The sequence below is a fragment of the Poecilia reticulata genome, chromosome 16, assembly GCF_904066995.2.
Source record: "Poecilia reticulata chromosome 16, P_reticulata-male-v2, whole genome shotgun sequence".
Classification (NCBI taxonomy): Eukaryota; Metazoa; Chordata; class Actinopteri; order Cyprinodontiformes; family Poeciliidae; genus Poecilia; species Poecilia reticulata.
In genome coordinates this window covers 17,090,795-17,113,123 of record NC_088845.1, presented here as the reverse complement: position 1 = coordinate 17,113,123, position 22,329 = coordinate 17,090,795, and the positions used below count along the sequence as shown (strand labels likewise).

At 40.3% G+C, this 22,329-nt stretch overlaps 2 protein-coding genes across 5 annotated transcripts; one reads left to right on the top strand and one right to left on the bottom strand.

The window, feature by feature from the left end:
- Positions 1-42: 42 nt before the first annotated feature.
- LOC103478671 (putative transmembrane protein 244) lies at positions 43-5,725 on the bottom strand. Of its 3 annotated transcripts, none has more exons than XM_008432665.2 (6): positions 5,568-5,725; positions 5,194-5,279; positions 3,919-3,992; positions 3,700-3,825; positions 3,570-3,614; positions 43-3,490 (listed from the first exon to the last, which is right to left on the bottom strand). In XM_008432665.2, exons 1-6 carry the CDS (start codon positions 5,598-5,600, stop codon positions 3,396-3,398), a joined length of 459 nt encoding a protein of 152 aa, XP_008430887.1. In that variant the 5' UTR covers positions 5,601-5,725; the 3' UTR covers positions 43-3,395. The 3 variants fall into 3 exon arrangements, with proteins under 3 accessions (XP_008430887.1, XP_008430890.1, XP_008430889.1); XM_008432668.3 differs by having other exon boundaries at positions 5,194-5,336; positions 5,568-5,649; XM_008432667.3 differs by lacking the exon at positions 5,194-5,279 and having other exon boundaries at positions 5,568-5,699.
- Positions 5,726-7,138: 1,413 nt separating this feature from the next.
- Positions 7,139-19,217, top strand: l3mbtl1b (L3MBTL histone methyl-lysine binding protein 1b). 2 transcript variants are annotated; one of them, XM_008432671.3, is made up of 22 exons: positions 7,139-7,535; positions 9,124-9,258; positions 10,299-10,494; positions 10,640-10,808; positions 10,912-11,041; positions 11,146-11,197; positions 11,726-11,820; positions 11,923-12,027; positions 12,112-12,247; positions 12,340-12,431; positions 12,528-12,679; positions 12,900-12,976; positions 13,213-13,298; positions 13,648-13,758; positions 13,848-13,962; positions 14,073-14,172; positions 14,626-14,820; positions 15,077-15,178; positions 15,267-15,331; positions 15,411-15,583; positions 16,464-16,526; positions 17,859-19,217. In XM_008432671.3, the coding sequence occupies exons 2-22, from the start codon at positions 9,148-9,150 to the stop codon at positions 17,985-17,987; spliced, it is 2,454 nt and encodes an 817-aa protein (XP_008430893.1). In that variant the 5' UTR covers positions 7,139-7,535; positions 9,124-9,147; the 3' UTR covers positions 17,988-19,217. The 2 variants fall into 2 exon arrangements, with proteins under 2 accessions (XP_008430893.1, XP_008430894.1); XM_008432672.3 differs by lacking the exon at positions 7,139-7,535 and adding an exon at positions 8,086-8,239.
- Positions 19,218-22,329: the final 3,112 nt, after the last annotated feature.

The following is a 22,329-nucleotide window of genomic DNA, read 5'->3' as shown; positions in this document are numbered from 1 at the left end:
GGTCACTATTTCAAGTCCTTCATATGTAGCAGAGCCAGGAGCTGGTTTATATAAAAATGTTTACATTCTTTATTGCACAGGTCCCACTTACAAATACATTCACTAGTTACATCTTATCTTACTGGCTTTTTTAATATTGCATACTTAAAGACGGAAGCAGAGCGCATTGCAAATGTAACAGGAAAGCTTCTCTACATAGCACTTGTATACAAACACAGCTGAATGCCATTCTTAGCAAAAATACACACTGCCCTCTGTGTTGTGACAAACAAAACAAAAACAGTTTATGAATATCAAGTTAAATTAATTCAGAAAATATAATTTATCACACAGTGATCTATTTTAAATATTTACCTGTTAATTTTGACATGTATGGCTTACAGATATTTAAAACCCCAAATTCTGTTTCCCAGAAAACTACATAAGACCAATAATTTTCAGTATAGAAATGTAATGTCACGCTCTTCACCAGGGGAGCCCTAGTCCGGTCGTTAAGGGTTACAGTCCTGCAGCTTTTACATGCATCCCTGCTCCATCGCGCCTGAATCAAAAAGCCGAATCCCCTCATCAGCAGTCAGCTCTGCAGAGGCAATTCATTTGATACAGGTGTGTTGGAGGAGGGATGCATCTGAAAGTTGCAGGATGGTAACCCTTAACGACTGGAGTTGGGCACCACGGTTGGTCATGAAGAAGACTGCTGTGCTGACAGTCTGACAGCCTCCACAAAAGATTGTTGCTAAGGAAGCTGATTACTCTCACAGTGCTGCATCACGGCATACTAACTGAAATTTTAGCGGAATAAAAAAGTATGAAGAACAGCTCGTTCAAGAGATTCAATCAATGCTTCAAGATGCAGGACATGAGCTACTACTCAGTCTATGTGTTAAGCTGCTCCTAAACCAAAAACGGTGTCAGAAACATTAGCTAGGCTAAGAGACCGAGAACCGGACTAGACATGGCCCAGTTACCGGTACGTTTTTCACAGTTACGGTGTCAGAACTGCCAACATTTTCAGTCAAACTTTTCTCTGTGTTTAAGTCTTTTTATTGAGATGCAAAAGAAACGGCTGCAGTGACTGGACTTTTCTCTGGTCACTGGAGAAAAGGAAACAACACAGTGCTCCCCTCCCCTACATGTTTCTGCACACTGCTAGTTAGCTGCCTCAGAAGGGCCTTCTCTTACAAGGAAGACAGTCTGCTTGGTTGCAAGAAACCTGAACTGTTATGGTAACATCTTTTTCTTAAAACATACAGCCAACATTATTAAAATTAGAAGAATCACTACAATATTTTAACAGCTCCAGAAATAAAGATTTTTTTTTTTTAAAAGTAAATAACTTGTACATCCCTTCTCTTTAACACTTGAATCAAATGGCTTGTCAGTATCCTTTAGCTCTACAGGTGCCTGGTAACGAGGCATTTGATTCAGGTGTGCTGGAGACGAGAGGAATCTAAAAGTTTTAGGACGGTAGATCTCGAGGACTGGACTTAGGCACCACTGTCACAGAGAATCAACGGCTCGCTGTCAAAAGGCAAATATGACACATGAGATCCATAAAATGGAGACGAGTGACAGAAAGGAAACTATTAACACAAAAGTAGAGACTGCATAAAATAAATCAAGCAAAAGGAACCCCCACCATGATTGTCTGTGAAGAAAAACAAATCAGCCTTTCTTAGGCTGCTAACTGGTAGTGTGTAGCAACATGTAGGGGAGGGGAGCACGGTGTTCCTCTATAATCCTTAAAGCCAGAGAGAAGTCCCATTACTCCACTGCTTTCTCTGGCGTCTCACTGTAAGAACCATAAACGATGAGAATAGTATGACAGAAAGCTTTGGCGTTTTAAAACTAACTGTTTGAAGCCTTGGAAAACCTTGAAGCTGCAGTTGGTAACTTTTATTTTAAAAAATATATATATATTTTTTTTTAACATATTTGTTAAAACTGTCACTATGTTGTGACAGTATGAGACAGATAATATGTGAAAAAAGTTTAGCTCCTCTGCCTTCTCACTGTGGTCTTACTGCCGTCTGCAAAAATGCTCTGCTCCAATCAGAAACAGCCAATCAGAACTAAGAGGAAGGTCTTAGCACTTTCAGTCAAGCTTGTGTATGTGCTGCTCACATGTTCCTTTACTGCCGTGAATGCTCGGGCTAGTTAGCTTAGCCACAAATGTCGGATAAACAGTTTCTTGAAACAGTAAGTTGTTTCTCTGCCATGAGCACATTGAGCAGTGCGTACATAAGTTGATTGACATCGCTAAGACCCTCCTCTGGGCTCCGATTGGTTGTTTTTGACTGAGCTGTGAATTCAGATCGTCAATCAAGCTCCTCCACCTCCTCCCAGTGGTCCTACTGCTATCTGAAAGTCACAGCTCAGTCAAAAACAACCAATCAGAGCCTAGAGGAGGGTCTTAGCGATGTCCATCACCCTTATGTACGCACTGCTCAATGTGCGAATGGCGGAGAAACAACTTACTGTTTCAGGAAACTGTTTATCCATCCTCTGTGGCTAAGCTAACTAGCCCGAGCATTCACGGCAGTGGAGGAACATGTGAGCAGCACATACTCAAGCATGACTGAAAGTGCTAAGCCCCTTCTCTTAGTTCTGATTGTTTTTTTTCTGACTGAGCTGAGAATTTCTGCAGGTAGCAGTAGGACCACTGGGAGGAGGCAGAGGAGTTTGATTTTTTCACAGACTATCAGTCTCATATTATACAGCCACAACATGGTGACAGTTTCAACAAATATGTAAAAAACATATATATATTTTTTATAAAAGTTACCATCTGCAGCTTTAATACCAGTAACCAGACCATGCTTAGACCAGTGTGTTTTCTCTTTGACCCAGTTTGGAGGTTTCTGTTGTTTCTGGTTTGGCGGTGACTTCACATGTGAACAGGACAGTTATAGCCCATGTCCTGTCTGTGGAAGTTCATGAAGCTCTGAATTCAGCTACTGTTCACGTCTTGTAAATCTCCCACCAAACACTTAACTTCACTGTAATCAGCCCTTTTCCTATGCACCTTTTTCTACTATTACTATTTTCTTTCCACTAAACTTTCCATTGATATGCTTGAATACAGTAGTCTGTGAGGAGTCAGCTTCTCTCGCAATGATGTTTGTTGACTTACCCCAAACTGGAGGGTCTGCTAGCAGTCTTTTACATTTTAACAATCCTTTTCATTGGTTTTATGTAACATTTAAATTTTCTAAGAGACAGAATTTGGGGCTTTTATTAACTGTAAAACATAATCATCAAAATTAACAGTGATAAAAGCTTGAACTAGATCACTCTGTGTGTAGTGAATGTATATGAACACAAGTTTAACCCTTTTAACAGAATAATTTAAATGAGCTGATGTTATCCTAATTTTTTGCCTCCTTTCCAGCTTGTCAGTAGTAGCTGAAGGTGGCGTAGCTCTGCTCACTCTGACATGTGAAGTAAGCAATCAGCTGACCATTGCAAATCATCAAAAACAAGCCGCTACCTGTGGAAAAAGCAACACAGAGAATGAATAAGCTCGTTACCGACGACAAAAAGGCGGGTTGCCATTGATGTGTGCTTACCCAAAGCCAGCCACCACTGCCACACTGTGGGAAACTCCAACATCACTGCAACGTAGAGGCAAAACATGCAGTTACACTGCAGATTTGGTCGTTTTGCCGTGCACAAATACAGATGTGCTGTTCTGCTCACCCAGGCTGGTGATCATGACATGAAGAAGTGTGACAGTGAGGGCGTAGTCCCAAACCCGCCTCTTCACCACTGCAGCAAACAGTATGCCACTACAAAAGTAGGTCAGCTCCAAGGAGAGGAGGTTGACTGAAGGACACAAGCGAAGTGATGAAATATATTATCTGTAGAGAGCTGACGATCAGTGCTGCTGATCACACTGCTCGTATGCGATATGCTCACCCAGGTATTTGGAGTTAGACTCAGCAGGTTCAGTTTTAAAATCGAATGGAATCAGGCCGTCAAAGTGATCCAACCTGCATAAGGAAACATCAGTTACAGTGAAAGACTCACGGTTTTATTATTATCTAAACGATAGGAAGCAAATGGATCTCGGTAGAATTGTGCAATAACATCTTATTACTCGGACCATCCTGCTATCTTTTGAAGTGGCTATCATTAAAGTCTTTTGAAGTTTCTCTGTGGACTTTGGCTGCTGTTTCTCCCATTTCTTTTACTTGACCATAAAAGCATATTTTGCTTTGTGTGGAAGGAGAACAAGTGGATGATTAAATAGGAAAAGTCAGACCTAAAAACAATCCAAATTTAATTAGTGGTGATATTAAGGCCCAGTTTGCTAGGCGTAAAACTCTAACCTATTCAAAAAGCCTGAAAAACAGCATTAAAACCTCCCTTTAATGTTCTGGTTCCTTGGAGGCGAAATGTTAACCACATTTTATTGGTGGTACCACAGATAAAGATGTCAAAAAAGGAATATTCTTCTTTTCTTGCAGTAGCATGATCTCAGATTATTATTATTAATAATAATAATAATAATAATAATAATAATAATAATAATAATAATAATAATAATAATAATAAACCATCATTTTAGAACACTTACTCAGAAGAAAGAAAAAAAGAACAATCTATGGCAAAAATGTTGATACTTAACATTCATTTTACTTTAAATGGAAATAATACTCTGATAATGTTTCCATAAGGTTATTTTGTTAATCCCCCACGTTGAAAACTATAGTTCATGTCTGCAAATGAATGGTTGGATGTTTTCCCTTCACATTTTCAGTGTAAGATTATCCAAAACCTGAAATAAAAGATTAATTTAGTAGAAGACGTTGTACGATTCTTGACAATCAGGTAATTCATATAGAAATGTAAGATGAAATGAAACATAAAACACAACATTTACATTACTCATGTAAAGTAAGGCATCAAAAGACTTCCGCCATATTTTAATTTATGCAATTTTAACTAAACCACCTTTGGCAGGATACGCCTTTGTTAAAACTAAGCTGGGGGGGTTTTGTGTTTTTTTTTTTTTTTTTTTTTTTGCATTGATTTGATTTGAAAATTGCCGATAATTAATTATCTCGCTGCTGCCTTTGGAAAACGTTCCCCTGCAACATCAGGGTCGCTGTGCGCGTTAGCAACCGCGTTGCTGGGCATTGTGCTTCCTGCGCTTGTGCTTGTGCGCATGCGTGGGAAATTTCTACTCACCTGAAAGCGCCGAAGCACACACTCCCGATCATATAGAAAAGGGAGTAAAATATGAGCAGGCACAGCAGCAGATTGAGCAGCACGGTCTGTGGGGCGACGGAGACAGAAAGACAGGATGCGCCACCAGTCAACTAAACCTGAAGCTGAACATGCACAGGATTAATATGTTACTGTGAGATCCACGTTATAGGCGAACAGAGAGCTTTCCTACCAGCTGCTGAATCATGCGTGAGAAAATCTGAACGTGACACAGTAAAGCGTGTGGTATCCACACCATGATTAGCTGGGTTTACAGCACATCATTCGCCACAGAGACGCTTCAGCGGATTGCTTTAGTGTAAACAGCGAGCACATCGCAATCTATTACCGCTTACCTTTGAATCGACCGTTTTGCCTTTGAATGCCATTTCATGGTTTGCAGCTTTGGAGCCACTCGATGGTATAACGCAAAAGTGATGCAAGCTGCAATCTGTCGCTAATCCCAAGGAAACTGAATCACTTGCGCCATCTAGCGACCAAACGATCACAAAACACGGAGCAGCGTCCGCCGCCGCTTTTGTGTCCAAGAAGATGAACTCATTTCATCGCCATTTCGGAACTTTGCATTTGTGGCCATTTCGTACACCATGTCTTCAGGTAAAGAAGCAGTTTTGAGGCCAGACGTTTCTCTGCATTGAAAGCGAGCTAAGCAGATGAACAGATCATTAAATAAATAAATAAACAAATAAATAAACAAACACAGTGCTGCATTCAAACTTAAAATATGTATAATAGCTACTGTCTAACCATGGGAGGAGGTGGTGAGAGTGAACATTCCTACTGCTGTCCATTATTCCCCTGCCGCCATCTTTGGTAACGCCACTTCGTAACTTTTGTGGGGTTGTTTGGTCGTTTCGTACCCGACGTTTTTGATTTAAAATCAATTTGCTGAACCTTCCTGAATTCACTTCCTCCTCAGTTTGCACCCACTTGTTGACATGTCGACTTTTTTTTAAGTCAGTAAAGCGTCCACTTTGAAGTTGGCGAAGTTTATTTATTTTCAAGAAATACATGAGTCATAAAAAATAAAATGTTAAGTCAGATTTACTGATAACTTTGTATGAGATTATATAACAATTTATTTTGTTGATCTAAGTTAGGGCCTGCTAACTGAGCTTGACACCCCTGCCTTAAAACTGCTCAACTCTGGGCGATCTGTTGGAAGATATTATTAAATATTTACAGGAGTCCAGCAGGCAATTAGTCAATTATATTTTATTACTTAATGTCTTCAGGAAATAGGTGCACATTCTAACACCGCAAAGGTGCCGGATGACAAAGAGGTATAAATAAATAAATAAATAAATAAATAAATAAATAAATAAATAAATAAATAAATAAATAAATAAATAAATAAATAAATGGGCATGCAATGGTTTCAGAACGTGGTTATGAAACGGGGAAGAAGGGAGGAACGTAACGTCGTTAGGGCATGGTGAATTGGGCAAGACTTTATCCTAAACCACTATAATTTAATATTCGCGTACGACGTACGGAGTAGCTACTTCTGTTAATCCATTCAGTTCAAGTATGTCAGAAGCATTAACAGTTTTAAATCCATGAATCCATGTCTCCAGTGTGTTGCCTCAAAATAAGACGACACGCGGTGCATTAGACCACACATAAAAAAAAATATTACAACCACAAAACGTATTGCGCATTAATTCGTACAGTTTGCGTGGTTAAACTCGATTTTTTTTTTTTTTTTTTTTTACACCATGGGTTCGTTTTGTTGTTGTAACTCAAACTGTTCGGCTAAAGCCAGTCTGGATTCTTGTGTTACAATGTATTCAATCTGTTAAGGCAAGAAATATCACTTCACGTCAGACTGATGTGTGTTAGCACGCTGGTGTGATACGTGTTTCCGTATGCCGGGGACAATACTCGTATAAATATGCCGTTTAACGGAGGTGGAGTGTTGAAAACAGAGATGCAAACGGACGTTTTCACCATACAGGAACCAAACGCTCTCCCAACGGTTATAATGGAGCCGCTGCAGTCCCTGTCTGCGCTCCATTGATACACACACTCCTACTTCTGACAGTGGGGGAAGGAGGAGAGAGGAGAGAGGGATATACTTTAAACGCCTGTTCGAGGGCAACGGGGAAGTTCGAGCCCCACTAAGGCTTCTAATATCCCTTACATCAGTCCCGAACCGAGTTTTGGGCATGCTGCGAGCAAACGCAGGCCTACGGATAGCGAGCTGAACTTTTCCCGAGACCCAAACTTGTCAGGCAGCCGCATCTTGCGCGCATGCGCATCGGTCTTATCCAGCTCTAAATAAGAGTTAAAACAGAAACGAGGTGAGTTCCACAATTTTTCTAAACAATACGACCGTTAATTCTTTTTTTATCTCTGCTAACGTGAGCAAAAAATTTAAAGCCCGATCTAAGATTGACTAGTTGGTGTTTGTTCGCGTTATTTCCACTTTGATTTAAAACGGCGTGAATAAATCGTTTTTTTAAGTTTCTATTGAAGAAATTAATCAGGCAACATTGTCAAATCTCATAACAGCAGCGTAGTTTTATTGTTTATGCTTTTGTGATATTCCTTGAAATATCGGCATTTTTAGGTAGTTATTAACCGGGAAACTTATTTATTACAGATTGTCCTTATCTGGCTGCATCCAGTCACAATGCTACGGCTAGCTGTTTAGCAGTCGTCCGTTCATTTCTACGGAGCGGTGTTGTGCCGAAAAAAGTGCCCCAGCCGTCAAACGCATCCACTGTTTAGAACCGTATTTTAGGGCACTTATTTTCACAAATGCAATCAGATAAATACAGTGATTGCATCGTGATAAAACATTTCCCAGTCACTTCCACCTGATTTATCGGTGCAAATATGCGTCTTGAAACTGGGGTCTGTTTTGACGGCAGGGGTGCTTTCTACGGCACAACACCGGCGCTAGCTGACGGTTAGCTTCAGCTAGCTACCGTAGCAACCTGGGCTGACATTCCGTGACAAGGAGAAAGTGAAGAAAAACGGGCAGACTCAATGAAAACACTCGGTCAGGAAATTACATAGCCAGCCTTTGCTTTTGTTTGACGCGAAGGGACCTCGCATGATTAGTTTAAATGGGCAACTTGAGTAATTAACATAGTTTAAACATGTTGGTGGCCTCTTCCTATGCTCCGCCATTTTGTATAGGGCGAATGCTAATCATGGGCGCTCTTACATACACTTTATTTATAGCTGGTATAAAACTGAGGCATCAATTGCAACGTCAAACTCAAACAGGACACATTAACCCTCACTGTTGTTTACTTTGCACATGGTTATGACGGCGTTGCAAACAGAAAATATGACATTAATTCAGTGTTGAACATGCGTCAGGACTAAAACGTTTAATCGTAATAACATACGTTTTTAAACGCTTTTAAGTTTGGACAGTCAGTGCAGAAAATAGTGTTCTTTGTGAAATCGATGAACACATTGTCATTTCGCTTGCTTGCAACCAGACAAACTCTGCTTTTTAAGAGATACCGTTAAAACAAGGAAAAGACGAACTTTTGTGATTAACTCAAACTTGAGACGTATTTTCCCTTGTTTGTCAATGGTCTTAACAAATGTTTATCCTAATGAGGTCGTTTGTTTGCGTATTTGCCCGTTAGTTGACCGGCAAAACAATATTATTGAGTGTTTTGTCTGAAACAGAAGTGCATGGTGTACCATTGCAAGCCTGCACACACTCGCCATCTAGTGGTGATGTTGGGTATCACTGTTTACAAGCGCAGGTTGAATCTGCGTTTTAGTATTTGAGAAGACAAAAACATAACGCCGACCGCCTCACTTCAAATGAAAAAAAAAACATCGATAGTTTAAATAAATGTACAGACTACTCAGTTATAGGATTCAAGTGTTTGCTCTTCTGTGGATATTATGGCTTTTCAGGTAGGTCATATCAGAGGAGTGGGAATGACTGACACTCCACCCAGTGATGGACCCTCCCAGGGAGCTGAGTTTGACATGATGGGAGCTCTGGACTGGAAGGATGGTATTGCTACACTTCCAGGCAGTGATATCAGGGTACACATTTTTCTTTGTTCCTGCTCTTAATCAGATATAGTGCCTTTCAAAAGTAATTTCACCTCTGTTTCAGATTTTGTAACCACTAAGGTCAAAGGATTATAGTGGTATCTAATTTAATAGACCAGCACGAAATAGTGGATAATTGTGAATGAAAGGGAAATAATCCGTAACGTGTGGCTTGCTTTTCCATTCAGCACTAAAAACCTATCATGCCCTTGCTGTAGTAACAACTGCAAGCCTTTTTTGGAGTATTTTTTTTTTTACCAGCTTTGTGCATGTAAAACCCAAAAGCTTTCCTCTTTCTCGAGCTCGGTCAGACTGGATGGAGAACAACTGTGAATGTGCAATTATAAATCTTACCACAGATTCTCTACTGCATTTATGTCTGGACTTTGACTGGGTCTTTCTAACACAAAGTATTTAAACCACTCTGTGGTTTTGGCTGTGTGTATGGAGTTGTTGTCCTGTTGGAAGGTGAACCTCCATCCCAGTTCCAAGTCTATTGCAGTCTTTTCTTGGGATGTTCAAAGATTAGGACATCGTTTAATAAATTAACCTTAAATGTCTCAACATTTCTCTCCCTGACCTGTTAGCAGTGTTTTTATATCTTCAGAATGCTGTTCATTTACTAATGTTTTCTGACGAACATTTGCAAAAAAAGAAGAGCTGGGTTTATACTGGCATTAAATTACACACAGGTCGATAGTATTTTCTAATCAGTTGCCTCCCGGAGGTGACTGGTTGCACTGGATCCTCTTTAGGGGCCTACATATGTGTGTATTCATTGTTTTCTTTCCACTTCACTGTTGTGTGTATGTTTATCACATAACATCAAAAATAAAATACATAGCAGTTTGTAGTTTTAACAAAAAGCAAAAAAGTTTAAGGGTTGTGAAAATGTTAGTTTAAATGTAGAGAAATAATTTTGCTCTACATACTTATCTGTTTGTCACAGGATCTGAACAGGAGATAAAAGAATCTGGAGCGTGGGCACAAGTCCTGATCGGTACGTCTGCTTATTTCTCTTCTTGTTTCAGTTCCGCATGACGGAGTTTGGGACCCTCGAGATAGTCACAGACGTAGAGGTCAAAGGGCAGGAGGCAGAGGCTAATCGTGAGACCTTGAACCCAGTGCCGTCTCACACTCCCACCCCTCCACCCGAAGTCCAGTCACAGGCCAGCACGGCCACAGCTCCGGTCAATCAGAGCAAACCGGGCTCATCTCAAGCTAAAGGTACGACGGTCTCCGTTAATCGCTGACATCGTAAAAAAATCTGAATTATTTAGAATCTCCTTCTATTCATTAATATAAATCTTTCAGTTTAGACCCTCTTATATCGCATGTGTTTGAGCTTCCGGGGCTGTGCTCTTGTTTTCAGAGGGGGACCCTGGCATGGAGGTTGGCCCCAGGGTTAAAGCTGCTTCTGGTGCGGATCCGGGTCCAAACGGGGAGCTGTTAAGGTGTCGGTCCTGTGGTGGACCCGTTTCCAGGATCGCCCTTATAGAGGGAAAATACTGTAGCTCTTGTGTTCAGCCTTCAAGCGGCAGGTAAAAATAAATATATGCAATATTTTCTCACTGCTGCCTTCTGGAATAGTTTGATGTGAGCTTTCTTATTTTTTTTTATTTTGGGGGGTTGGGGGGTTTGCAGATCTTCTCCAGCAGAAGCCCGTGACAGTCAGGCAGTGGATGGTGAGCGACTGGGGAAACGTGTTCGGAAAAAGAGGAAGATCTACATGGATTCTGGTGATGAAGAGGAGGACAATCAAGAAGAACCAGAGGTAAGGACAACACCATGAACATCACCTTCAAATTTAGTCAATTATTGTTTATCTGTGTTTTTATAGAAGTTGTTACTAAGTTGTTTTACTTTTTGTTCTGATAGGAAAAGGCTAAGTCTACCAAAGGCAGGAGAGGAGCCAAAATGGCCAAACTTGGTAGGTTATACTGTTGATAATAAGGAAGTAAAGGTGAAGAAATAAGTAAAGTTACACAAATAAATGAGAGTAACAAAAATAACTGAAACTTAACCTTGAAAAAATGCTAAAAGCCAATGCGAATAATGAGATTTTAGGCAGATTGTATGTAATCTTAGTAACTCTAAAGGGTGAAATGAGTCCAACATTTGACATCTTTTCTATAATCTTTATCCATCCATGAATTCATATGGAAAAAACGAAAATATGTTTCTTTATAAATTTTTGTACATTCATCCATGTGTGTTTTTTCAGGTTATATATTTTTTTACTTCTAAATGCTATTCTGAAAAACCTTAATGCTAATAATAGCATTCTAAATGCTATTATTCATCATCAAATTTTCCGCTTTAAACTTTTATAATGTGCTAAAACAGACTGAGAACTCTCCAGACATGGAAAAAAATGAACCACTCTGGCATAAAAAATGTTTAGGAACCCAGTCAAAACATCTGTTACATGTCATATTTGTGTTTGTTTTAATGTCAGTGCCTGCCACGCCCAATAAGAAGCGGGCGTGGAGCTGGCCTGCTTACCTGGAGGAGGGGCGAACCATTGCTGCACCTGTGAAACTTTTCAAAGAGGTACAAACTGTAATTTTATCATCACTTTATTTATTTATTTATTTTGTTTTAATGTGGCGTCTTATTTATCCAGTCTAATTGCGTTGTGTATTTGCCTTTCAGCACCAATCGTTTCCTCAAAGCAGGAACAGTTTTAAGGTTGGAATGAAGCTCGAAGGGCTTGATCCATCTCACCCGTCCCTCTTTTGCGTGCTCACTGTTGCAGAGGTCAGAACACTGATAATGTCTTGTCTCTCTTTTTCAGAAATCAGAAATTTCATCCTCACAGTCTGTTTTCATGTCGTCTTACAGATCCAAGGTTACAGAGTGAGACTCCACTTCGACGGTTACCCTGAATGCTACGACTTCTGGGCCAATGCCGACTCGTGGGATCTGAAGCCAGCCGGGTGGTGTGAGAAGAACGGACACAAGTTATTACTGCCTAAAGGTAATCCCAGACATGTTTATTTATTTTTTACATAAAATTGGAGGTAATGTTTTCTAAAAATCACCTGTATGGATTTGTTTACTTCACTGTAGGCTGTAAAGAAGGAGAGTTTAACTGGAGTACGTATGTGAAAAACTGCAGAGGCCAACTGGCTCCAAAGCATCTTTTTAAGAGCCTCAACACAGTGAGTCCTACACAAACGATGCACCACTCAATAATCTGATCCACCCTGACTGTGTTGCAACTCATTTAATCCTCGTCGTTGCTGTTCTGGTTGTAGTCCGTGACCCCATCTGGATTTAGAGCTGGAATGAAACTGGAGGCAGCCGACAGGAAGAACCCCTCGCAGATCTGTGTAGCAACAATCGCTGCCGTTGTCGACAACCGCCTTCTGATTCATTTTGACAGCCTGGATGACACACATGATTATTGGTAGGAAGTTTATTACCCAGGGTCATTTCCCTCTCTCTGCACACTGACGCTTTCTGTATCCCTGCCACTATTCTCTACCTCTATGTGGGAGGATGTGGATAAACATGCACATGTGGTTTTTAAACGCCAAAATCTTTTTGTTTTTAAATATCTGTTTGTAAAACCATGTTTATGTTACTATACTGCTTGTTTTTACTATGTTTATGTTCTTTTATGTAAGGTGTGATGCCAGCAGTCCATACATACATCCTGTTGGTTTCTGTGAAGAAGCTCAGTTGACTCTAATAACTCCACCCAGTAAGACGCTGCTGGCTAAGCCTGTTTTTATACAAGCATTACTAGTATCTTACTGTTATCACAGATAAATGGCAACAAAATGATAGTCTGTAGCTGAATTGAATTATGTATGTTGCTCATTCAGAAATGCACTGTGTAAATAATTTGTAATCTTTGGTGTCCTGTAAGGTGTGTTTTTTTAACAAAGTATTCAAAGTGAGAAGTTCCACCATTAATTCAAAGTTTCTTCCTCTTAGAACACAAAGATCCCAAGAATTTCTCATGGGAAAAGTACATGGAGGAAGCGGGAGCACAACCTGCTCCTGCAAGAGCTTTCAAACCGGTACGATTATTATCTGGTTCACTCATATTTACTGTATCTTTGTTTTGTCTCTTAGACCAAAGAGGCAATGCTGCCTCCCTAAAATATTTTTGTAGTTTCACATCGGGTCTCTGCAGATGCAAAACACCAATAAGGACTTAACTTATGGTCACTGTTGCATTTTTATTACTCTGTGCTGTGGATGCATATTGTGGTTTCTGGTGCAATAGTTTTTTTGTGCCGCTAAAATAATCTTTATGTCTTGAGTTGAAAACAAGGCTGTCTGTTTGACTAACGTCCAGAAAATGTCCAGTTTTCTCTAATTTGTTCTTCATTTTTTGTGGTTTTGAACCCATTTTTATCTTTGCAGCGACCTCCTCATGGTTTCCAGGTTGGGATGAAAGTTGAAGCCGTTGATAAGAGGAACCCCATGCTCATCCGTGTAGCTACCATAGTGGACACAGAGGACCACCGACTGAAGGTGTGACGCGTCTCCAGAGGCGTTTCCCAAACTCCCTCTTTGCTTTTCTTACGCAATACATATTTATTCTCCTTCCTCCTCTCATGTAGGTCCACTTCGATGGCTGGAATATGGATTACGACTACTGGGTTGAGACAGATTGCCCAGATCTGCACCCAGTCGGATGGTGTCAGAAAACCGGACACCCGTTACAGCACCCCAACAGTAAGACATGCTTTAACTCAGCCTGCCTTTTCATGTTAAACTTCAATAAACGAATTTGCAGAAATCCCCACAGCAATGCTTTAATGTTGCCTTGTGTTTGTTTATTCCAGGCACAAGTGATTCAATACCTGCCCCTGGGCAAGGCTGTCCCACCCCAGGATGCAACGGGGTCGGACACATAAGGGGGCCTCGCTACGGGACGCACTACACGTTAGTTGCTCATGTTTAGGTTCAGCTTTTTCTAGCCAGTCTGCAAAAGTATGAAAATTTGGCTTTGGAAAAACATGTAGGAGCTCTGTTTACAGTAATTTATCCACTCCCTCCTGCCTTACTGCAGAACATGTATGTTCTTTGTTTTAACTGCTCCATGTTTCGTTAAACTGAACTGCCGCTCCCCTGTAAACCCGAAAAATACCCTCCTGCTTTTTATCCTATTTAGTAATGGTGTAAAAAGAGGACAGGAGACTTTGTTCTCAGATGTCAATAATATTTGTGTGGGTGGCTCGCGATCTAAATGTGTTGCTGTGTTTGTGAGAATCAAAGTGATAATGGCGGCCTCCACCTCCTATTTGTTGCAGGATGCTTGTTGCCAGAAATGCAAAATACATCCAAAAGGCTGTTTTCTGCCCGTATAAAAAGTTTAGCTCTTCCTCCTGTGTGCAGCCAGGTGAGCTGCCCTTACTCTGAGATGAACTTGAACAAGGAGGGCTTGTTGCCAGATCGTCTCGGTGGAGAGCGACCTCTCGTCCTCAGCGGGCCTCCGGCACGGGGGCGACGCCCCGACCCGCAATCGAACAATCCACTCCAGACCACATCGGCGCCGGCACAAAGCGAGCCGCCCCTGGATCCCCAGAGCAGGTCTGCTCCTGAAAACAATGTTTTAACAAGAAACAAAAGCAGTTCACTTAAAAACTCACCAAAATCACAGTGGTGGTAAAAGGTTTAGAAGCTTGAATGGATTTAAATTTACTTCTAGAAAGTGTTTCAAAATAAATACATTTTCTTTTTTTTTGCTTGTTCACATGTACACTCATATTGTGCTTTCAATTATGTATTTATAGTTTATATGAATATTTGAAAGGATTTGTTTCTGAACTGTAGTGTCTGTTGCTAGGAAACCAGCGCCTGTGGAAGCGGAGCATTCAGAATGCAACAACCAGCCAGAGCCAGTGGGTGGAGCCAACGAGCAAAGCCACAATGGAACGAGGCCTAAAAGGTGGGACTCGTCAGCACTGAGCCGAAGGTTTCCGGCCAAAACTATCATCTAAACTTTTGTGGGTTTTTTTTTGTTTTTTGTTTTTCAGAATGGCTCCACTGCCCAAGTATCTAAAAATGCACTATGTCAAGGATGAGATTAGTGATGGGAAATGTAAGTGGGGGAGCTTTACTATAAAGCAGGCACCTCGATGCCGCATCCCACTGACTGCTGCTCTGTTCTCCGTCTGCAGCGTCCCCAGAAACCATCTCACTCCAGCAAGCACTACACGAGTCAGTGTTCCCTCCCGGCATCTCCGCCTCCCCCCCGCACAGAGTGGCTCTTTGCTGGGACAAACACTGCCAGCTGCTGCCCGAGGTCCTGGGGCTGACTGCCAAGAGAGTGGCCACTTGGAGCGCTGAGGAGGTCAGACATGCCTACACACTGCTTAACACATTAAAAACAGACATGCTCCTCATTCACCGATCCAACATGAACACAACTGGTTGTTTGGATGAACGGCAACAGTGAATGGATACTCAAGAAAGCTTTTCTGATCATCTTCTCTGCCTGGCAGGCTACCAACTGAGGTGTTTTTATCTGTAGTAACTAAAGATAGCTGAGATGCTAGAAGAAATTTAAAACATCCCAAGATGTATCAGCTTTTATACAGTAGTTTTATATAACAGTAAGGCTACAATGTTGCCTAATTTTATTCTTTAGAGCTTTTATCCTCTGTTTCTTTTTGGATTTGAAAGCGTTGGCAGCTTTTTCAGCATTTCAAAGTCAAAATGAGTTTCTAAATTCTCTGGGCTGATGTCCTTTAACTTTTAGATGCGTCTCTAAATCAAGTAATTAGCATGACTCTGCAGAACATTTTTGTATGCTGACAACATCTAATGGTTCCAGGACTCACCCAGAGCGCTGTTTTATAATCCAAGCCTTGCTAACCAGGCTAATTGCAAATAAATCCAGTTTAAAATGTCAACTTTGTTTGTCCTTTCCATTAAAATCCTGTTTCACAGCTACTGCTCTCTCACACATGCTGCGTGATGTTGCCCTTACACTTAGGATAAATAATTGATGAGAGCTCATGGCAGCACAGAATCTATTGTGAATGCTCTTCTTCTGTCGTCTTATATCATATTTCTTAAAGAAAAATATAACCATAATCAGCTAGAGTCAGAATGTCAAGCTTTGCAAAAAGCAGAGCTTGGAAATCAGAACTGTGATGGATGTATTTTTACAGAACGAGTCAGTCTGCGCTGGTCAAGATGATTTTTGTCTTGGTTTCTTTGTCCACTAGGTGGCCGGTTTTGTCAAAGGACTCCCAGGATGCAAAGAGCATGCTGCTACTTTTAAAACAGAGGTGAGTAATTCCCTTTGTTTCCTACGATTAGAGATTCAACTAACACCTGGTCACTACTGATAACAATATGTTCCATTTTTTTAAAGTCAAGCAGCTTAATGAAGTAAAATGAAATGTAGACGTGATCTCTCTTTCTGCACTCTTCAAAATCGAACTGACTAAATTGTTATTGTTGATTTAAATAAACGATACTTAAATGAGGATAATTAAATTAATATGGGAGGTCAGTCCAGTGCGAGGGCTTCTGTTTTTCTGCTCACACAAAAAGGAAGTGGCTTCCAGAATCCTTTTTTATGAAGCAGATTGGGACAAGAACTCTAATACAGAAACTCGGCAGCAATAATTCATTGTGTTGACTCAGTTTGTTTAATATTTAATTATTACTGGCAAAGATGTGTCTTCTGGTGTTTGGGGTTCTTTGCTAGTTTGTATGCTGTTGCTAATTTACGCAGTTTCAAGCATTTTAACTATTATTAAAAACATTTAACTAAATATCTGTTGCTAATAAGATGAACTTTGTACTTTTGTATTAATCAGCGACTGATTTTTCTTCTTCATACTTTGTCACATCACAGACCCGAACTTTATTGTTTTGGGAGTTTATGTGGTATATAAACACAAAGCAGCACATAAAAGCAAAGTTAATAAAAGGTACAAATAATTAAAATAATTTTATTTTTGGCTAGCCTTTGTATTTAGCCAGCTGGACTCAATAATTTCCACCTTTCACTGCTTCACTGGAAATCTGGAGACTGATATTTCTGCTCATTCTTTACGAAACAGCTCCAGCTTACCTCTGACCTTTGACCTGTCCATATAATCCAGGCGCTCTGCCAGCCTGTTTAGGCTCAGTGTCCTCCTAAACGCTGCCATCCATCACCCCATTAACTCTGACCAGCTTTGCTTTTTGGAAGGAAGAACCTTCCCCCAGCCTGATGCTGCCACCACCATGTTCACAGTGATGGGATTGAACATACATTATTTAGCATGTAGGCCAGAAAGCTAAATATTGGTGTCATCTGTTGATGCTGGACTGACCGCACAATCAGAGTTTTTTTTTTTTTAAAACTTTTTTTTTCCAGGCACCCACAAAAAACAATAACTTGTTACCAAATGTTAGTATAAAAATGTGCAAAATGTGTCTTATTTTCACAATATGTCCCCTTTAAGGTTTACATTCTTGGCCTCATCAATATATGCAAATACAGGTTTATATGTTTGTACATCTGACCACAAGCATTCATTCAAGCAGATTTAAAATACGCAATTACTGAAGTTGGGTGGGGGGAAAAACAACAACAAAAGCTTTTTTTTTTTTTGTTCCCTTTCTAGCAAATAGATGGCGAGGCCTTCCTGCTTCTCACCCAGGCAGACATCGTTAAGATCCTGTCCATCAAGCTGGGACCGGCTCTGAAGATCTACAACTCCATCCTCATGCTGAAGAACGCTGACGAAGAGTGAGACCCGACGTCAGGGGGAGTCTCTCCCTCCACGCAGGTCTCGACTCAAGTCTCAGATCGGACATTTTCTTAAAAAGAAGAAGAGAAAAAAAATCAACTAGAACAAGGCCAATTAGTTTCTCTGCAGTGGTGCAGCTACGAGAGAGAAGAGAAGAGAAAGCCTTTGTCTGGAAGGTGTAGCGTCTCTCCCCTCTTCCTCTACGACGGCCAGCTTGGGAGAGCATTTTAAAAGACACCATGAAGATTTACTAACCCGAGTTGTTTTGTTTACAGAATCTTGAAAACATGCAGGCGCCTTTAAGGCTTCTTAACATTGTACAGTTTACAGATTGGATTTATTGTCCCCGTTGTTGGATTTCTCGTTTGTAAAGAAAAGGTGCTGTGGCTCTGAGCAGGTAGAACAAGTATTATTATTATTATAATAATTTCTTTTGTTTGTTTCGTTTTGAGAAGCTGCAAAATACAATCGGAAAACGGCGAGAAGATTTTTTTTAAAAATGTGAAACCCAGAGGAGCAGAGGCACTTCGGCGTTTCTCCTATAAATTAGAGAGAGATGGCTGCTCAGCAGGCTCAAAGAGCATCAGTGTTTTGGTCATTTGGAGTTGGCAGGAGGTTCGATTCAATAAGAATGCTTGAAACGGCGTCCTTGTTTGTGTGCAGAGATGATTAAGTGTGTTTGAGGAATGGAGATGCAAGTTCCCACTGTTCTGTGTATGTTGCGTTTCTGGTCTGCGGATCGTTTTGGGCCGAGCTGCGATGGCTGGCTCGGTAAATCAAGGAACCTGTCCCGTCTCTGTAGATGCTGAACCAGCTATTTTTGTTTGTTTGTTTTTTTTTCTCGTAAAAAACACATGAATATGAATGTTAAACAACTTAAAGTTGTTCTGATATCCACCTTTTTGTTCCTGGTTCGAATAAGCTCTGACTAAAAGAAGAAGCCTCTCTCTTTTCTTCTACCAGAGTTTAGTCCTGCTTTGTTATGCAAAGACTAATGATCTGTCTGTACAGGCAAGAAGGACATGAAGACCGTGAACTGACAAAACAAGCAATTTAATGGTAAGGGGGAGGGGCCTTTGTAAATATGCCATGGCAGGTTGGATGTGTACATCAGTTACGGTTCATATGCAAACAGCTTTTATTTATGTTTTGTAAATTATGGGATAATGGTACGCTGCTCTGCCTCCTCTGACGGAACGTGTGAATGGGAGACAATAAATGAGATGCACACTGTCTGCTGTCCTCATTTTAACCCCCGCCATGTCACACACAAACTCACTGATCATCTGAAGCTGCGCTCCGCATCTCTGTTGTTTACACGCCGGCCATGTTTGGCTGATCAACCTCAGCGTTCTGAACGCTTTGTCAGACGACACTTAATCTGATTTATGACTTCAGCAAAAGTCAAACTATTTTAGTTTTATGTTTTTTTTGTGTTTGTATGAATGTGGAAGTGGTGAAGTAACTTCTGCACTTATATATTTATTCACTGGTGTGGGGGAAAAAAATCCCTTAGGATTAAATGATTGGTTCTAATAAAATCACCGTTGGAACAATTATGGGCACCTCTGTTGGTTATACTACTGCCGCCCCATGTTAGGAGGTGATATTAGTGTTAACAAATATTAGTATATTAGATAGTAAAGTTGATCTTTCTTTTCTCCACAGCGGTGGTGTCCAAACCTTTTGCTCCAAGGGCCAAAGCTGGAAAATTGTAATTACTGGCCGGCCATAAAGTTCATTAAATGAAAAAATGTAAACATTAGTTTATTGGGATTTATTTTCTTTTATGATATCTGTAAATCATTGAAGATCCAAAACATACAAAAGGCTGTTGACTTTTTAAAAGAAAAACAGGATTTCCACATTTCTGGGGGCAAAACTTGTTTTCTATTTTGACGGTCAAAGTCTTTAACATTCTTGACTTGTGGTCAGGGGTTGAACCAAATCATTTCAAGGGCCACAAATGGCCCCCTGAGCCACTCTTAAGACACTTCTGCTCTAGAGAATCCAAAGTCTTTGGATTCTTTCTTGCGCTCCTAACATAAGATTCCTTAAAGTACTTAAATCGGGATGGGGATGTCCATGGAAGAAGATACATTTGGACTTGATAATAATCCTACATTTTAGCTGAAGCCATTAAAGTTTTTTACAAAATGTTGCAGTACTTCAACAAGCTGAGAAACAGACCCACAGCATTAGAGGACCTCCACCAGACACCCTGAGGTGTTTAAAAAATAAAATAAAATCATCTTTCGTCTCAAGTCAAACCAATCTGGAGTGTTTGACTCAATCTTAGTCAGAAAAGGTTTTTTTAGTGGCATGTCTCCAAAGCAGTCAGTGTTTATGTAAATGGAGTATAAACATTGTACTTAGTAACACTTAGTAAACAAGTTCATTACTGCAGTGATTTAAAAGTGAGTTATTTTTGTAATAAATGTCCCTGAGAAACTCGGCGGTGGCAACACAAGCACCGATTCTCATCTAGCCTCATTAGTCACAAACGTAATTATTGCTCAGACAGTAGATGTGGACAAGTTTAGCTAAGCTGCACAATATATTGAATTAAATTATAATTGTCATTGCAATATTAGTTTTGCAATATTGCTACTACACTGGTTGCAGTAATTGGTGGTGTATCACATTTCAAAAGCAATGCGTCTCCCTCAGAAATCTTGCCCTCCCCCATCCCCCACGCAGCTGCTGTTACAATTTTTGAGTCTATTTGACCCATAAAAAGCGTCACAATTTTAAAGGCTTGCATCTGCCTTGCTTTCTTTGGTTCAATACTGATAATTACCACAATATTTACTGCTCATGAATGTAACATCCAACAGTCCACATCCAGTATGTAAGTAGGTTGCTTACATTTTTTCTATTAGATTAGTGAAATGTCTCTCCCCATGAGCAACAGTCAAAAGCAACGTGCAACTACACATAAAGCAATACAGACTTCTCAAAAATGCTATGTAGTTGCATTTTATTCAAGCTGCAGTATAACTTTAATAAAAAATATGTTTTCTCCATATTTGTTAAAGCTGTCACCATGTCGTAGCAGTTTGTTATGAGACACATAATCTGTGAAAACAATCAATCGCCTCCATCTCCTTCCTGAGATGGTGCATTACTGGTTAAAGTAATGCACCGTTCTGACCAAAACAACCAATCAGAACTAATAGGACGCTCTTAGCACTGTCAATTAGCTTCATTCACTCACTGCTAAATGTGCTAATGGTGGAGAAACAACTTATCATTAAAAGAAACCGTTTATCTGCCGTCATTGGTAGCTATGCTAACTAAACTGAGCATTCACAGTTTGAATCTGCACAGCTCTGTGCTATGCTAGCTGCAGCATGGCACAAATCAAGGGGGAGGAAGGATGAGCAGCACCACATGAGATTGTGATTGACGGCACTAAAACTCTCCTTCTACTGACTGGTTGTTTCTAGCACTGGGAGAAAGCAGAGGAAATAGATTTTTCACAGATTACCTCTCATACCATACTGTCACAACATAATGACAGTTTTAGCAAATATGTGGAAAAAAATATATTTATATAAAAGTGACATATTGCAGTTTTAATTTCACTTAGCAGAAGACGAGTCAGAAGGGACGTGGGTTAGAGCTGCTGCTGACTCGCTCCAAGCAGGAACAAACCATTTAACCCGGGGGTGAGGGGGTTCAGGGTAAATATGGATGTGTGTTTTTTGATCTGGGAGTGGTAACATAAAATTTTTACTGCTAAAAACAATCTTTGAAAATACAATATGATTAATTTTGAAATTGACAGGGTCCTGATTTGTTTTTTTATTTTATTTCTATGAACAAAAGATTAAGAAATTGTGCCCCCTGTTGGTCAGGACCCTTAGAATTGTCATCACTTTTTCCCCTATACTGCGCCCCTGCGCAAGAGTTTGCAGGAAATGGAGGGGGGAGTTGTGATGTATGCTGACCATAAATTACACGTCTTCCTGCATCATGCAGTCCTAGTGAGAACCGAGTTATGAAGACAAACACACATCTGCCTTTCTGCAATCCATTTTGAAGAGTGGAGCAGAGAGAAATGCGTCACATCACGTTCAACATTTCTTAGACATTCACATCAACTTTGTAATTACAAACATTATTCTGTTGCATCATTGCGGGCGCCAGTAACTGTCACTGATGATTTTATAAATAAATAAACCCAGGATTTTCCCCTTACAACATGTTTTCAAATGAAAGATTCAGATTTTTTTTGAAGTTTTCAGAGTGGGAATATGGCGCAGAAATGAAATATTCATTTGAAGCTGCCTTCACATCTTTACCGTTGGTAAGTGTGGAGAGTGCATAAGCTTACTTCCTG

Bases quoted from the DNA above. Each gene is read 5' to 3' on its own strand.
- l3mbtl1b (XM_008432671.3), top strand. From the start codon at position 9,148: ATGACTGACACTCCACCCAGTGATGGACCCTCCCAGGGAGCTGAGTTT. The intron at 12,028-12,111 runs GTCAGAACACTG...GTCGTCTTACAG, and splicing joins GCGTGCTCACTGTTGCAGAG to ATCCAAGGTTACAGAGTGAG. The intron at 13,963-14,072 runs GTAAGACATGCT...TGTTTATTCCAG, and splicing joins CCCGTTACAGCACCCCAACA to GCACAAGTGATTCAATACCT.
- LOC103478671 (XM_008432665.2), bottom strand. From the start codon at position 5,600: ATGGCATTCAAAGGCAAAACGGTCGATTCAAAG. The intron at 3,615-3,699 runs GTGAGCAGAACA...TCTACGTTGCAG, and splicing joins TGTCATGATCACCAGCCTGG to TGATGTTGGAGTTTCCCACA. The intron at 3,491-3,569 runs GTAAGCACACAT...CTTTTTCCACAG, and splicing joins GCAGTGGTGGCTGGCTTTGG to GTAGCGGCTTGTTTTTGATG.